The 17,795-nt window shown below is 41.7% G+C and overlaps 2 protein-coding genes and 1 long non-coding RNA gene across 3 annotated transcripts; 1 reads left to right on the forward strand and 2 right to left on the reverse strand.

The window, feature by feature from the left end:
- The first annotated feature begins 346 nt into the window (after window positions 1-346).
- On the forward strand, window positions 347-4,138 carry LOC109522668 (uncharacterized). The gene is made up of 2 exons (XR_002169594.1): window positions 347-549; window positions 4,038-4,138. It is a non-coding gene; the product is annotated as an uncharacterized LOC109522668 (long non-coding RNA).
- LOC109522667 (prostacyclin synthase-like) lies at window positions 2,379-13,575 on the reverse strand. The gene is made up of 10 exons (XM_019881418.1): window positions 13,386-13,575; window positions 13,163-13,286; window positions 11,775-11,950; window positions 10,735-10,878; window positions 9,435-9,562; window positions 7,528-7,709; window positions 5,759-5,912; window positions 4,467-4,648; window positions 2,759-2,910; window positions 2,379-2,669 (listed from the first exon to the last, which is right to left on the reverse strand). Exons 1-10 carry the CDS (start codon window positions 13,451-13,453, stop codon window positions 2,522-2,524), a joined length of 1,458 nt encoding a protein of 485 aa, XP_019736977.1. The 5' UTR covers window positions 13,454-13,575; the 3' UTR covers window positions 2,379-2,521.
- Window positions 13,576-15,194: 1,619 nt separating this feature from the next.
- LOC109522600 (THUMP domain-containing protein 3-like) lies at window positions 15,195-17,110 on the reverse strand. Its single transcript, XM_019881307.1, has 4 exons — window positions 17,032-17,110; window positions 16,779-16,883; window positions 16,197-16,320; window positions 15,195-15,673 (listed from the first exon to the last, which is right to left on the reverse strand). Exons 2-4 carry the CDS (start codon window positions 16,829-16,831, stop codon window positions 15,488-15,490), a joined length of 363 nt encoding a protein of 120 aa, XP_019736866.1. The 5' UTR covers window positions 16,832-16,883; window positions 17,032-17,110; the 3' UTR covers window positions 15,195-15,487.
- Window positions 17,111-17,795: the final 685 nt, after the last annotated feature.

Here is a 17,795-nt window from a genome sequence, read left to right on the forward strand (position 1 = left end):
TTTGGATTTGGTTCGGGGGGCTCCCCCCCTCGCACTGTGCTGTATCCAGCTGGACGCCGTGTGGGAGTGTGGACTGCTCCCGCTGCCAGGCTTTCCTTCTCTCAAGCTCCTCCAGCTCACTTTAACCCTCGCTCTACCAGACGGCTTCACCAGCAAAGCCACTGCGTGGTGCGAGACCAGGGTGGGCACCCCAGCCCACCAGATGGCGCTGTTTATACAGAGCAGTGACTCAGGCGTGAAATTGATTGTTCATGTACAATTGTCCGACACTGTTTTTTTTCTCACTGGCTGCTCGGTAATTATGTTTGTTTGTTTGTTTGTTTGTTTGTTTGTTCTCACTGGCTGCTCGGTAATTATGGGAGCTCTTTCACTGTGCAACGGGAGTCGGGGAACGCTGGTATATCAAATCATAAGTCACATTTGAAATGAATAGAAATGCTGTTTGTCTGCTCCTGCCCCGCATTGTGCTGTCTGGTCTGCTTGCCTTGGCTATCAAGCACAGTATATTCTATTATGCGACAGCCATATTGTTCAGAAAGATATATGCCCGTGAGTATCGTTATATTGTCCATCTACATGTGTTGCTTCACTGTCCATCGATGCTATTCATTAGCCATCTATGGTGTTTTACATCGTTTGTTAGCATTAAGCTAAATGTGGTTGTTTTAAATACACCATGTGTAATGTGTCTTTTTTAAGTTTGGTTTGACAGCAAACTCCAACTGAGTGTGGAATTAAACACTCTTGAAGCCTTTGTGAGGACTCCACTCATGCCAAACTGTTTGGCATCAAGAACTCAGCTTTAGATTTCTTTTTTTTTCTTTCTTGCAAGTAAAAAAAAAAAAAATCGCTGAGTATTTTTAAAAATTCGGATTCTGTGCCACAAGGCAGCACGATACATAGGCCTACTGTACATATGAAATATGTATGCATGCCAGTGTGTTCAAATATGGAGATGGGGAGTTGAAAGATGGATACAGACAGTTAGCAAATGACCTACATAATCGTTCCCATGTTAAACAAATGGAATGAAATTTGTACATTTAGCTTGTTTTTATGGGTTAAGCTAAAAAGAAATATAGAAAATACATGACTTCTTTATTGTCAAGAATAGTACAGATTGTACTCTTCTGGTAGATTTCAGCAACACAAACAGCATTACGTTTAGCCACTCATTTATGTTGTTTTTGTGTATTCGACGTTTTCATGCAATATTCATCAGCACGCGGCCTCACAATGTGTATTCCACGGTACAGTGTCGCAACTGTCAGGAAGTGATCAACAGCTTCCCGGGGTCATCTACTGTACAAATCTAAACTTTCCACTCACTCTCCAAACAGTGGGCAAGTGTGTCACTGTGACAGATGTGTGCTACGGTGTTTAAAGTACATAGAGTCTTGCTCTACACATGAATTATCGCAAGTTAACATAAAGTATGTTTCATAAATTACGTAATGTAGGGAGACGTAATGTAGGATACATACAGTTTAGGCGTCAAGAGAACATCCTGGGTTGAGACGGAATGAAGGGGTGGCAATCTTCCGCTCAATAAACGTACGCATACGCGCACAGACCATTAATAGTTCAAACAGAATGCTACAGAGGTGATTTGGTCAATTCAAAACATTTGGAAGAGTTGAGGCGACAAGTGTGGGTTTTTTTTATTCGATATGCGACAGAGAACCTTCTACTCATTTGTCCAGTTTTGGGTGAAGTCTCTTAAACATCAGCAAACCCGACCCAAAATATTCTTAGAAAAACAATCACAGCAAAGGGTGGTTGAGGAGTGGTAAAAAGATCCCAGAAAAAAACAACCCCAGCCGCCAGAAATATGAAAACATAAAACAAAACAAAATAGAGAATACTAGAATTGAGTTGTATGAATAAAATGTTGGGAATGGCCTAGAGCACAGGTATCAAACTCAAGGCCCGGGGGCCAGACCCGGCCCGCCACATCATTTTATGTGGCCCGCGAAAGCAAATGATGTGTGTAAACTTCCATGAACCATGCTAAAATCTGTACCCAAACGTTAAATTGTCATGTGTAATAAATAACGTTGAGATTTCGCAATAATTTTGTTACCCTGTCCACACTCACTCAAACAATAGTTGAACAAACTATTATAGTTGATTTGACTGATTTGAAAACTAGCAATCCATCAAATTGTTGTGTACAGGTAATAATATATAAACATTTATTTTGTTTCACTGTCGTGACGGCGCTCCGAACGAAGACGTAACTCCAAAGTGGCCTGCGACAAAAATGAGTTCGACACCTCTGGCGTCGAGAATCAGTCCAGGTTGGCAAATTAAGTTTCTGCTACCTGAATCAAAAATTGCTCTCCTCGCCAAACCGATGCAAAAGACAAAACACACTATTTCACATGTATTAATTTATTTTTAAATAAAAAAATAATAAATATAAAATATAAAAGTACGAAGGGAATTTTGACACATTAAACTGTACATAGTGCATCGACGCTAACATGCACATACGGATATGCGTTGTGACTGCAAAGGCCTAGTGCGTCTTCCTGGCTTTCATGCGCACTAACAAGTCTCCTTTTGGTTGGAGCATCCCGAATCCATAACGGCTGGTGTTTATCTCCGGCATGTGAGCGTTTATGTCGCACAATTCCAAATCCATATCCAACACCAAGTACACAAACCTGAATAGGAGATAAAGAAAAGACAAAGTGGGCTCCAGACTCCGATAACGGGAGGTTTTGAGGCACTGCGCTGATTCCGGCACACTCACTGTCTGATGGTATTGATGGCAAACTGCTTTCCCACACAGCCATTGGTCCCTGCGCCCCACGGCATGGTGTAATATTTCAGCCTTCTGCCTCCTTTATAAAAATCCCTTTTCGCCGATCCATCTTTATTCAGGAAGCGGTCAAACTGGAACTTCTGCAAAACACATTTACAGAGCTGTGACGCGTCGGATTTGTTGACACAAATCCCCTTCAACGTGTGCATCAGTGAAAGTTTTAAAGTGACCTAGCAATGTCCTTCCCACGCTAATTAGCGGTGATTTTGTTTCACTGCCAAACTAATTCCTCAGAGGCGCGCAGCTGACCTCTTATTGGAGGGGGAAAAAAAAAACCTGTCCGATTTGTGTGGGAGTTTATCCCAGCTCGCCGATATAAAAGTTCATGCTACATGTCCTCCCAATTGGTTCAAAAACAATGAAGTAATCCCCCGCCTGTTCGCGGCTTGTTATTTGTGAATTAATCTATCAAAATGTTCTCCGTTATTTGCAAAAAAAAAGAAATAAAAATCACGTCAATGCAGTTTGGGTGCTCTTTTGATAGCATTAAAATGGCAACAAAGCCCTGTCCAAACAGGAATTGGTGTGAAAGGAAGTACTTTGGTGTGACTCTGTAAATGAAATGCAATCATCGCCATGTCCCAAGGCAAATCTCTTTCAAGGTGATGTCAGCGACGTGAAGTTCGTGACTGGTGAGGCACTGACTCCTCTGGAGTCGGATACAAAAATACAAACCAAAAATAGATTAGCCTCCATATTCTATTATTATACTGAATATTTTAGGGGTACGGTGATCAATCCGCCTCCGATTGTGATCGTCGATTTTCATGGAAAAATGTGTGATTGGCGATCACCGATCAAAGCCTGTGATGGCCTCTCGATCACCAAAAGTCGCCAATTGTACCGGTGAAAACTGGTTCAATGGTAACTATTCCCAAATTTTACTTGTGAAACACTCGTCTTCCTCTTTTGCTGATGCAACACATCCTACTCGTACTTGATGAAATGAATGATTAATTTCATCGGGCTCTCGGGTTCTCAGGGAGAAACCGGTTCTCCTTGAGACTTTCGAAACAGGAGTTTCAGGACACATAAATCCTGAATCACAAGACAATGTCCACAACAGATTAAAACTGCCGAAAGAAGAAACAGCTCGAGTCTTCAATCTTAGATCGGCAAGCAGAACAAAGTCATTTGGACAGTTGCATGCTTCGCGTACTTTGTCCTGATCTTGTTATTGATGTTGTGTTCATGTTTACTTTTCAAGGTGACTGATGACTGTTCAAGATATCTGATGGTGCCACTCGACAAATCAAGTGAAGAACCCGTTTGAAATTGTCTCGCCCGTGGCTGATAAATCTCAACAGAGAAAAGCTTTGCGTTTGTGGCGGGCGGCCTGGATTTGTTAGCAAACACGACATTCTTCCCTCTCACTACTCCGTGTCGATGTACCCGGGTCAAATCATCTGGAAGATCTTTATTTTAAAAGGTAATGCGAAACGAATTTGAAATGATAGCGTACTATTTTTGGTGACATAGTTTGTGGTATACAGTATTCATGTGTGACTCTACAAACATTTTTCGGAGGCGTAAATTACTCGTGGTTTTCCACGATTCACAGTAGGGGCTCGGTCTCTACTGTCAGCAAAGGTTTAGCTGGAATGGGGAGAATTACACGAGCAACAGGAACACTCACCTGCGGCTCAGTGTAAATCTCAGGGTCCATTTGAGGGCTGGTGAACGGGAACAAGCACACTCGGTCTCCCTTTCGCAGTTGGTACTCTTGACCATTAGCCATTTGAATAGTTTTCTCCTGGACTACCTCTCTGGTGATGAAGGGGGCAGCAGTGAGTCTGAGGGTCTCCTCCAAGGCACTGTCTGGAGAGGAGAGAAAGAGGAGTTACGACTGAGTGCGATTTCATTTTTCAACGTGGCTTTATTCTTTGTAGTATAAAGCATGGGTTCCCCAAATAGGCAAGCAGCCCCACCTCGCCCCTTTCCACCGTAAGGTTAAAGCAGGGCTCCAGACCGCCCCCAATGGTGACATTTTTTTTCTAAAATTTCATGCAGTGGAAATACATTTTCATCTACTCATGCCTCTGCGACCAGCAACTTTGGTGGTCTTTTTTAAAAATTTTTTGCCGACAGACTTCTGCTCTACACTTCAGCTCATTTATCAGTAATGTAGTCAAAAGGAGTTATTTATTCGCAAGTCAACTTGGGCGCCACAACATTTTCTATTTGCGCCACTGTGTTTGTAGTTTAAAAAACAAACAAACAAACAAACAAAAAAAAAACAAAGGTAGTCTGGAGCTCTGGTTACAGATATAATCCGTAACTTTTGGCACCCCCTTAATGGGGTAATTCAGAATTACAACAACAGTACAGAAACGTAGCTTCAACATGTCGGAATAGGCATGTTATGCCCCTTGTATGTAATTCTACAACCTTGTATTATGTTTTGAAAAGAGTTGTAATTGCTGCATTTTGTGGCTGCATTGTTTGGTGCTCAATTTGGTGTATTTTACGTCAGGCACATTTTTGGGCAGCTATAGGTCCTTGAAAAGATTGAACCAAAGTGTGGACTTCAAAGCCTTTCTGCATTTGTGATAGCGATAGTCGACAGAAAGATGCCAGGTAGTAAAATGCAGACAGAATAAGTCATTCTATATCATTGTTGCATTTGCGAACTATATATTTGAAAATCATGACTATGTGATCATACATCACAATCAGCTATTTTAATGGGTCCAAAGCTAAGGAGGAGCAACTGCTTTACTGCTTTTTTTGTTGTTTTTTTTGTTTTTGGGGGCACTGTTTGCAATGCATGTATGGACTTAAAAAAAAAAAAAAAAAAAGACATTATTTATTGATTATTTTGCTGACCCCAAACTAAGGCTCATGGACCTCGGTTTGAGAACCACTGATAAAGAGGAAAACTTCAGATGGCCAACAGTGAACTCAAAGTCTGTGTTGCCTTCAACTCACCGAAGACCGGAGTGTTTCCACGGGAGTGGAGGAGGGAAGCATCTGTTGTTTCCATCTGGGAAATCTGCTTGAACTCGCTCCTCACCGCACTCAACGCCTCAGGATTTGTCAACAAGAATCCCAAAAGCCAAAAGGCGGCGGGACCGACGTTACCCTGCGAGCAAACAAAAAGAGGACAGTGACCACGCTGTACTATTTGTCTCACTCTGCGGTTGCATAGCGACGGCGCAGGTGCTTGTTTGGCAAAGGCAAACAGCAGCACAATGTGACATGCAACAATGGAGGGAAGAACCTTCAATGAAAACACACCACTAAACAAACAGATTGTCCTTCTTTAGCGAGTCTCCTCGCTTGATAGTCTTATTTTAGCAAGTACAGAAACGATTTAAGTAAACAAGGAAAAATCATTTGAAAGTTGATGGTGCCAAGTATTTCAAGTAGCGCAATGAAGACAAGATGAAAATACCAAAAAATGCGACTGAATTTCTAAGACTAATGAACAAACTCATCAGCCTATTCTCAGGAACTACGTGCTTACGAGGAATACACTATTTCTGGTGTGCAAATGGTCTTTATGATTAAAATAACATGTCCTAATGAAGCCCGCAAACGCCTGACTCGCTCAAGTGTGACTCAGCGTCACTTCAAAGTTGTGATTCAAAAGTGGGAAATAAAAGCGATGAGTGCAGAACAAATTGATGAGTAAGTTGCCGATGGGGCCCAAGTTGACATCTGATCAACACGTTGAATACAAAGAAGGCCTCCAGCAGACCTGGAGGCAAGATGGAATGAGTCAGAATGGAGTTTGAAATGTGAGTGGAATGAGCATCCAAAGCGGCGATCACCCAAGCTCAATTTTATTTTCAAATGATATATTTTCATTTCAACGTTAAAAACGTGTTGTTATAATAATTCAGGTGTAAAAATGACACTCGGATTAGTTAGTCTATCTTGGGTGAGCGAGGACAATCTGTGCAGTGCGGGGAGACTTAAGGTAAAAATACTTAGTTACTGTGTATCAGGTATGTGTACTCTGTATTTAGTTTTCTGACGACTTTTTTACTTGTACCCCGTACATTTGAAAACAAACATCTGGACTTCCTACTCCTTGATTTGTCAAATAGGCTTTTTTTTACCTCAGCAGAAAATGGCACAATGTAAAAATGTGTAATTATGTGTAAATATGTAAGCAAACTGTCCATCTTAAAATATATATATATATATATGTATATATATATATATATATATATAGCGAATTTAGCCAATTTGTCATTTTCTTTGATGCTCTTGGTTTAAAAAAACAAAACTTTTTTTTTTCTTCCCAGCACAAGCACTATGTAAGTTAATGAAAGGGGAATTATTTTGTGACCAGTGTTTTTTTTTTAACAATATTATTAAAAGTTATCAAAAACGGCTGGCTATTCTACATACATGAACTGACAGCCAAAATCTTTTTTTTAATTTCAGCACATTTTTGGAAGTACTTTCTAAAATCCAATTTATACTTATAATTTAGGACAGGAGTTGAATCATCACCGAGTCTTATAGCAGAGTCGTCTTCTTACATAAGTAACTGTACTTTTACTTCAATACAAGGGTTAGTGACTCCTTTGGCCACTTCTGAATAAAAGAAGAAAGAGAACAGTGCCCTCATGTGGAGAGAAGCGCAGTACTGCAATTCAAGTTCAAAGCGAGTTCATTTGATAAAGCAACTTTGCCTCATCTTGATCAGGCTTTCAATAACATCTTCGTCCTGAGGTCACGCTCACCTGAGTGGCCCAAAGTTGCAGCAGTAGCGCCCGTTTCTGCATCTCCTCATCCGCTCCCTCCCGCTGCAGAAGTCGCCTATAGGCGTAAATCCAAGCGTTTGACCCCGACTCCTCCGTCTGACCCGCCGGCGCCAAAAGTTCCCACAACCTGTGACGAGCACTCTGGACTGTCCTCCTCTCCTCTGTTGGGAAAAAAAATGCAATATATGATGAGTTTGAACATCAGCGATTAAAAAATAAGAAAAGGAGATATGTCATCAGCAGCAGTTAAGAGGTGACAGATATGTCCGTAACGATGGTGATGTGTAATAATATTACAACTGCAGATGTCACTGTGAAGATGACGACATCATACTAAAAACAAACAATGACACGGCACTGAGCAAATAAAGTATAGTGATCGTGTCGAGGCAGGCTGGGCAGAAAGATGATACGAATGTGAATCATATCAGGTTTTAAAATAATATATTTACACCCCCACCCCATACTGCATATTCATACTGTCCAGAGGTGGATTTCAATATCACACAAGAGTTCATTTAAGTCAATGTGACAAATCATTGATCAAAATGGCTGTTTGAAAGTGCTCTATAAAAACAGTTGAGTTGAGTTGAGAAATCAAAAAGTAAAACAGTCGTGAAACACACTGGGGAAATGTGAGGGCCAATTATCTTATCATGTGACCGTTTTTGTTTGAGTAATACACTTCTCTCACTCCCCTGAGTGCATTTATTCTCACTGTGATTTCATGTGATAGATGAAATCAGCTCATCAGCTAACTGTGTGAGCTCAGTAAACAATGTGACATCAAAGCAGCAGGAAAGCTTGCAAAGACTTGCCAGTGAGTACAACAAAGAACAAAACAAGAATTATCTCAAAATCATCTCTCTGTCGTGACCCACATTTTCTTAACGGCAGTTTTGTTCCCATCACAGAAGTCTTTGTTTAAAAAAAAAAAAGCATTTTGTCACAATTCATTGAACTAAACAAAACATAATGTCGGTGTTTTTTTTTTTTGTAGAGTGGTGCCTTAGATACGAGTGACCCCAGGTACACGTTTTTCAAGAAACGAGCTGCTGTCGGATGATTTTTTATTATTATTATTTTTTTTATTTTTTGCTTGGACTTGGGAACAAGTAAGTAACCCACTACCTTTCTGCTAAAAAATACAATGCAAGCGGCATATAAAAGCTAACGAATAGCACCAATTTTACAGTGTTCAGCCTTCACGCGATGGCTATTTGAACACAAACGGTGGAGCAACATGTGTAGACAGACAATGTAACAACATTCACAAGAACATATTCTTTATCTGCCAAAAAGAAAAAAGATTACACGAATCTTCCTGCAATTTACTAATTCACTTGTGAAATGCTTTGAGTCGCTATGTCACAAGATGAAGCAATATAATGTCCGTTGTAGTGAAGCAAAAAAAAAAAATGTGGCAAAAACGGTTTAATTCGTGACATTCTATTACATCATATCATTTCTGTATGCTTTTGAGATTATCATACTACCTTTCTTATTAAAAATGAATTCATGACATTTTCATTCATTTCAATCAGGAAAAAAAATAATTTTCACCAAAGCATACATTCAGTAAAACACACACCCACACACGCATCTGAATTAACTCCTTGAGTTATTGTTCAACAGACTTGAAGTTATCCTCATTATTAATCTCTCGCTTAAATTGATCTAATTGTTGTGTCTGATGCGTGTAGATGAGCAACTACGACGCAGCATGTCATCACTATGGAAACCGCAAAACAAGTGCAGCGATTATATCAGGGCGGCAGAGTGGAGGGAAGTGAATAAGCGCACTCGATGAGTCATAGCGAGAAGAGGAGCAGACGGCACCTCCCGTTAGCCGCTTAATTGTCAGGGTTCAGTTAACGAGTCGTTACCTGGCTTCAAGCTTCTTCTTGCCACCTTGGTTAAGAGGTTGTCAAACTTGCGGTACTCGTCATAGACGCTGGCAGGATCGGCGCTGTTATTATTCTGTTCTCCTCCGAAGAGCGTCAGGTAACCCGCCCTGCACATGAAGACATTGTGTGTTGTTCAACTTCAGGTATTTTTCCACTCGCCCACACAATTCGTTACACGCGGGGTGTCCCGGCGCTTGCACACATCTGGACACGTCTCAGATGGCTGGTGGCCTGACGTCACATGTCTCATGCTCGCCTTGTTTTGCTTACTTTTATGGCAAAAGTTCCATTTTCATGCAGGCCAGCGGAAAGGAGTCATCAAACAAGTTCGCTCAAGAGTGGGGTCATCCTAAGTTTATCTCGGGCTGTTTACAAACAAAGCAACACAGGCTGTATGTAAGCAGCAGGAGCTAAATTAATAAAGTGACTTCAGAGATTTGTTTGTATTGCGCATGTTTGAACATAATTCCAAAGAACCTGCAAGGACTGAGAACTAAATAGTACTCAGTTGTGCAACTATAGCATGAAACATTTTCCTGTTTTGGGCGTGGCCTAAGCGGGACTAAGTGAGGCACCTCAACCCCGCCGTGAGTCGTCATTGCTTCACCGTAGGAGAACTTGAGCGCCTTTGTTTACATCAGTGTTTATTCGCCACATTTACAGTTCAGTTAGTCAGCGAGCTATATGCCTACAACCCAAAAATGCATCTTCTCTTTGGATAGTCCATTGGCGTGACGGCTTTTGTGTGCCTTGTTGTCAGCAGCGAGTGCACACACATCATGGTTGGAAAGGCGGAAGTGCAAGGAAGGGAAAACAAGGGTACAAAGAAGAAGAAGGAGAAAAAGAAAGCAAGACTTCACAGCGAGATAATGGACCAGGACTTCGAGCTGGTGTTTAGAGCGCCTCGTTGTCGGCTGTGAGTATGTGCAAGGCAAATGGAAGAAGGCGGGAGAAACTAAAATGTGTGCCAATTATTTTAATCAATCAAATTTGGGCGGGACCAGTTCAGGGTGTACCCCGCCTACTGCTCGAAGACAGCTGCGATAGGCTCCAGCACGCACTCGACCCCAGTGAGGTCAACCGCATCAGATAATGGATGGATGGATGGATGCAATTTGGGCCGGTTTGTTTATAGCACTCTTCTCCGTGGTACAAAATATCAATTTTGCCTTGACAGGAATTTCAGGGCTTCCCCCTTTAGTTTTCTGGTAAAAGGTTCTTTTGTCATAGTGAGACATGGGCGGGTGTGTGCGTGTGGGAAGGTGAAAATATGACTGACTTGAAGAGAACGCCGTATGAGAAGTCGAAGAGTTCCGTCTGTTTCCAGTATTTCTGGTTCGGAGGCATCTCGGCTTTCAACAAGGCCTCCAGGTGTCTGCTCATGGTGCCGTTTAGTGCGGCCAAATTCATTCCCAGGAAGTGCCTGCGTACGTTCGAAGGGAGGAAAATCCGGTTAACTGCTGAGCAAGAACGAGAACTTCCTGATTAATGGAGTTGTGACAGGCACTCTGTGTCACAAGAATTCATCTCAGCCTATTGACTTGGCCCTACCTACATTTTCCGCTCAGATCATGCAACATGGGGGATTTATTTTTGCAGATTTCAACACAGCGATCGATTGAAAGAAAAGCGGCACGCCTTCAAAAGTATTCAATCAGCGTAAAATCCCCCCACCCCCGACTACATCAAGGTTCATCTTTCGTGCCCTCGTCATATGGCAGATTTATAGCCTCCCACCAGTAATACTCTCCGATTTCTGTAGTCCTCCGTGTGGCAGACTGACCTTTGCGGGGGAGGGGAGTGTCCAAAACAAGTCATTCGTAAACATCGGCTTTGACGTTGGAAAACATTGACAACTATTTTTTTAGGAATTTTCTGACACGTTACGAACCAAACCAGGAACAGGTTTGTGCACTTTCTGCCCTGCCAATTTGACATCGATTTTGAAGAGGGATTGAAATTTATTCTAATCCGATTCATTGTTTTTTGGGGTTTTTTTTGCATCATCAGGTAAAATGTGTTAAAAGTATTTGGTGAGGAGTAAATTTGCATGTTTTATTTTTTTAATAACCCTAATTTTCCTCTACTGTCGGGTGGGGCTGGAATTTATCCCACGTCGTAAACGGTTGTTCCCCATAATTCAGGTGTACGCCAGGTGAGCAAAAGTGAAACCAGAAGCTCTAAAAATAGTTGTCCTTAATTTTAACCACACAGCCCGAGTGTTTATAAGGAACAAGATGATTGGAGATCAGCAAACATGAACACCTGGCATGACCTCGGGCCCTTGGGAGGAGGAGGAGCGAGGAGACAAGGGCGTACCGTTTCATCAGCGCTTTTGTGTGAGTGGGTTGATGATGCGGCAGGCGCAGCATGAAAATTCTCTCCATGAGCACGTCTGCATAGCGCTGAAAGTCCAGCGAGTCGCTGTCTTTGATCACACAGTCGTATGCGTGAGGATCCAGCAGCACGGTCACGTAGCGGCCGACGACACGCACCTGGACACACAAATATTTCTTGCTGAGACGCAAAGATGCAAATACGTGAAGCTACAATGTCATTCGCAAATACATGATGAGGACAGAAGTAATTGGGGCATCAAGTGGCGGGAGGCAACTAAGCATTTGGATGTTTTTCGGTCGGGCTGAGCGATTTTGAAAAATAATCGAATTGACATTTTTTTCCCCCCTCACTATTGTTATGTAATATGCAATTAGTATCTAATTCTAGAGTCACAATATACATGTAAGTCGAAAGTCAGTTTACATCACTGATCTAAACAAATCTGTGGCTTTATCAGTTCAACTTTTCATGTTTCGCGAAACAATATGTCAACATGTGGACTGCACTTCCTAAGCACTGAACTCCACTAAAGCAGGGGTCACCAAATAGATACACGTCTGAAATAACATTTGTACAAATTAGATTTAATAATATTAGAATGTGTTATTTTTAATACTTAATCATTTTTAATTTTCAGGCTCTGATCATCTTAAAGATGTCTCACAATACGGCCCGTGTTTGCATTTTAAAATTATAATTTCTACGAGCAAATCACAATCCTAGCACTGGCGGGCTATTGGTGTGGTTCTCGAGGGCGACCTGGTGCCCGCGGGCACCACGTTGGTGACCCCTGATCTAGAAACTATTGACATGCTGTTTAATTTTTTTGTATTCAGTCATTAGATTCACTCCTCTTTAATGGGTATATTTCTGGAAATAGCCTTGACATTGTGTAGGCACTGTTTATATACACACAACTCATATGCGGTAAGCAAAGTATTCGACTGCTGTCATCATGACACAGTGCTATTGTACTCTGCGGTAATTACAACCACAACCGTGAACAGATTAAAAAGGAATAATTATGACAATGTTGATGATAATTGAACACTGTTGTTGGATACGGCGATTGTATTGCGCTGGTTGTGTATGTTCATGTACGGTGTATTTTGCTATTTTAGTTTATAATGAGTGAAGCCACAAATTGTGTTCAACAACAAGAACAACAACAAAAAGTATGTGGTAATTTTTTTTTGCTTCGACCACGGAACCTGGACATGTTATTCACATATTGGGGAGTTGGGATTTGTACCCAAAGGAACTTTCCGTTTGTATTTTAACGCTCTTTTGGAATAGATTTGTCCATCTTAAAAGATGTTCATTTACACACGTGAGATAGTAGAGTTCTCAGTGGCGTATATACTCACTGTAAAAATGTCGCCATGCTTCTGCTTCATTCGATTCAAGAACTTGGCTGCATCTTTTCCGAATTCAATTGCGTGACCAAGCCACGGGATAGCGCCTTTGTCAAGAGGTGGATCCCTCTCGGACCTGAAGCACAAAGTCAAATCCAATCAGAGCGCTGCGCCATCAGGTAAAAGCAAGTTAGCTTCTTTAGATAAGAGACATCTGGAAAAAAAAAACCCCAACCTGGATCTGTGCGTGGCGAGGAAGTAGAGCAGCACGACTTGAACCAGTAGGAAGACAGTGAAGATCATCTCGTGTGGAAGTTGCCCTTGACGTGGTCGAGCGTGTATGTGCTCGTGCCGCTCCTGTCACTTGTTTTAAAAAGGTACTTGCCTAACAGCCAACAACCACCCGCGCGTGCCGGTGGCTGCTCCTTCCTTCCAAACGTCACGACCTCGCGTCCAACGAATTGGCCCAGTCCGACTGCGTCACTCAACACTTGTTGCTACAACAAATTGATCAAACTATCAGCAAAAGCCTATTTGGAGTTGTTCGGTAGCACTTTAAACGGTGGCAGTTGTGTGCTGACTCCGATGGAACAAACAGAAGTTTGAACAGGATCGGTTGATACTGAACACAGCCGTATTTAGTTTTAAGCGGGTGCGCACACTTTTTCAACCAGTTATTTTTTACTCAACCCCACCATAATATTCAATTCAATTGAGTAGCACAAGCTGTAGGTCACATGAAGGGGGGGATTAAAAACCATTCATCTTCGTTTCATTTTTTTAAAATCACACGATGATGAAGCTTTATCATGCAACTGTCATAAAGTCTCGAGAGCACTTTTGTACTTACGTTAAAAAAAAAAATCTGGAATTTTTGCTATAAAATGATGCTGAAAAATCTGTACAGGCAAAACATGTTTTTTAGCTGCTGAAAAAAACAAATTCCAACAGGAGGCAGCTCTCAGCTCAAAAGGAAGTGCATTCCAAAGTTTGGGAGCAATGGACTGCAAAGCTACGTAGCAATATGGGCCTGGATGGTTAACATACCTGCTTTACAGTTCTGAGGTTCAAGGGTTTGAATCTCAGCTTTGTTTTTTGTTTTGCAGTTTTTGTGTTTTGTGCTGCGTGGATGAAATCAGCTCCTTCAGCTCCCTCCCACATTCCAAAAACACGTATGTTGGATTCATATCACATACACTGAAGTGTCAGTCGAAAATGTGTCCAACAGACATTACTACATGCAAATCTTGATTGACAATTCCACAGTGTGTTCTTCTTTCGTGGTTCAAATAAGTTTAATCATTTACTGCATCACATTGAACATGCACTAAAAGTCAAGAGTATGGATACAATGGAGAGTGCTCTGGAATGAGAAACTGAGAGGACGGATTCATATCTCATATCACATACACTGAAGTGTCAGTCGAAAATGTGTCCAACAGACATTACTACATGCAAATCTTGATTTATAATTCCACAGTGTGTTCTTCTTTCGTGGTTCAAATAAGTTTAATCATTTACTGCATCACATTGAACATGCACTAAAAGTCAAGAGTATGGATACAATGGAGAGTGCTCTGGAATGAGAAACTGAGAGGAAACCTTTGACTAGTTGTGTACAACTTGGACTCTTCCCATGACAGCGGCTTTTTTTTTAAAAACTTTTATTGATGAAACCTTAACTTGCTGCCTAACAGTAAATGTGCACTCGTGGGCCACTTCAGTAGGTACACCTGCATACTAATGAGAACCAATTTCTCACGGTTTGCTCTTGTATTAGAAGTGAAGTCAACAAAGGCTTTCCTTTTTGTTTGCCTGTTTACAAAAAACAAGATTTGGCCACTTGATATGAAAATTGAGAATATAATTCCACAGTGTGTTCTTCTTTCCTGGTTCAAATAAGTTTAATCATTTACTGCACATTGAACATGCACTAAAAGTCAAGAGTATGGATACAATGGAGAGTGGTCTGGAATGAGAAACTGAGAGGAAACCTTTGACCAGTAGTGTACAACTTGGGACTCTTCCCATGACAGCGGCTTTTTTTTAAAAACTTTTATTGATGAAACCTTAACTTGCTGCCTAACAGTAAATGTGCACTCGTGGGCCACTTCAGTAGGTACACCTGCATACTAATGAGAACCAATTTCTCACGGTTTGCTCTTGTATTAGAAGTGAAGTCAACAAAGGCTTTCCTTTTTGTTTGCCTGTTTACAAAAAACAAGATTTGGCCACTTGATATGAAAATTGAGAAAAAAAAAAGTTTAAAATTAGCAAAGAAAATCTTAAAGTATGTTCATCCAACATATGTGGGATAGTGTAAGGCAAAACCGTAACCTAACGCTGGCTGTCGTCCTGATCTCCTTGTGTACGTGTCGAGTCTTGTGATTCATAGATGTCTTCGGGAGTTTGGCCAAACAAGGCGCTGGTCCGCCTGAGCAGGAACACTCCGGCGTGTAAACCACCGACATTGACCCAAACAGTGTGCTGCTTCCTCCACAATCCCCCCATTCTGGAGAGAGCCTGCAGAGCATATAAATCCACGTCACGGATACATCTTTAGACACAGCGTCGAATGTGGCAGCAACGGAGTGTGAATGATTTATGTTTCAGAAGCGAATTAAACCGCCGTCAACACCACCTGAGGAGCGAGCGCTTCCCCGGGAAAGGCTGCGCTTCCCTCGAGAGGACTGTTCAGGTGTCGTCGTGGCAAAGACAGATGGATATGCCTCGATCTATGCCGCGAGCTCACACTGCGGTGAAATTCGCTAGAAGAGTTCATTTCCATTTCCTTTCATCGCAGATCTATGCCGAGCTCACACTGCGGTGAAATTCGCTAGAAGAGTTCATTTCCATTTCCTTTCATCGCATTTTCATTCACAGATCGGTCACTCCCTTGATGCCATCAAGTTTATGGGATGTCATCATGCAAACATGAACGAACCCACAGCCTCTCTAATTTGGTTTTTATGTGGAAGTCATATTTGCGTGAGGCAGACGCCATCGACCAAACAAGCGTCATGACTCGCCATGACAAGGAAAATACCTTGGAAAAACATTTCTTGTCCTGTGTCAACAGCACAGCCTTCCCAGAGGCCGGCCTGCACACGCGCGCCATTTCTCTCAGGCAGGACGGGTAAAGGTCCCAGTTCTTCTTCCTGGAGCCCATCCTTCAAAAGTACACATCTCGTTAATCTTTATACATAATTAGAGTTGCCTCTCAAATACCGGTAGTTCACGTGGAAAAATGCTGGGTTGTTTTCCTAACCTACTCACTGTGTGGATTTTGAGCAGATTGAATTACTTTTTTTTTTATATCAAGTTTGGGTTTCTTATTTTGACCCAGCAGGTTCGGTTGAAGATTGGATTTGGGTGGGTTGAAGGGCTGAAGCTAGTCGCCATTTTGGACACTAATAAAATGATAATATAAATTATTCAGAACCACAGCTATCCTGATAACCCGCGTCTCGTAGTTTTTACCCCTTGATGGATCAAAATCTTGAGCCTAACATGCGCTGGGTATAAATAACCCAGCAATGACCCAATGCTGGGTTGGCTGTTTCACTCCATTTGGATTACTTTTAACCTGGCTGTTTTAAAACTTGGTATGTGCGCCTTGATTTTCTACCTCTTCCCAAAGGGCATGTCCGTGATGATGATATCAACTGAGCTGGACCTCATCGGTAAACTGCACAAATCCCAGCGGACCGTGTCAATAGGCAGCCCAGGTGCACTGCAAACAAAGGCACAAACGATTGTCAAGCCCTTTCAAGATCAAGTTTCAAACTTACAAGCTGTGGAGAATAACTTATTTAGTCAACTAGAATAAAAATGAATGTCCTGCACCGAGTGCGATGAATAAGCAATAAATACATAATTACTTTGCAACACCCGTGGGAGAGGAAGTGAAACGTGAGTCCTCATTTCACCTTGAAAATCCAGCCTCGGGAATTGAAAGGTATTTCACACGCCCAGTCATTAGCGGGATCATTAACTCCAGAGGCCGGCATGTTTACAAGCAGCCTTTTCCCACTAAACATGTCCAGTGGTTTGTGAAAGTCAAATTTGCAAATTCAATTAAACAAACTAAAAGGTGCTATTACAGCATGTCCCGGGACTCAGAGTACTAATGTTGCTTTAATTGGCACAGTCTGAGACCGTGATTATACTAAGAGTAACGTGTATGACTTACCATTGCTTTACCATTACTGCGAGATCAAATATGTAGTATGTGTGAGTATAAGAGAGTATAAAAAAAATAAATAAATGCATTTTTACAAATGGACGGTCTGGCTCTGAGACACTTGGTACTTTTTGCATTTGAATTAACATGCCGGCACGCAACGTGAGGAAATAAAGTTTGCCGTCTGCAGCTAGGCAACTCAGTGACCTTGATATTAGCATGTCTGCCTCACAGTCTAGACCGGAGGATCTGGTTCAGGATTTCCTGTGTGGAGTTTGCATGTTGTCTCGGTGCTTTGCGGGGGTTTCATTCCTCCCCCCCACCACCAAAAAAAAAAAAAAAAAAAAAACACCAAAACTTTTTGCTCTGAATTATTGACAAATTGACTCAATGTGACATCTTGGCCGAATTTCGTTGAAGATAAAGTGAAAATTCTGTTGAATGTGGTTAACCGACCATTTA

Source organism: Hippocampus comes, unplaced genomic scaffold (assembly GCF_001891065.2).
Source record: "Hippocampus comes isolate QL1 unplaced genomic scaffold, H_comes_QL1_v1.1 scaffold68, whole genome shotgun sequence".
Taxonomy (NCBI): domain Eukaryota; kingdom Metazoa; phylum Chordata; class Actinopteri; order Syngnathiformes; family Syngnathidae; genus Hippocampus; species Hippocampus comes.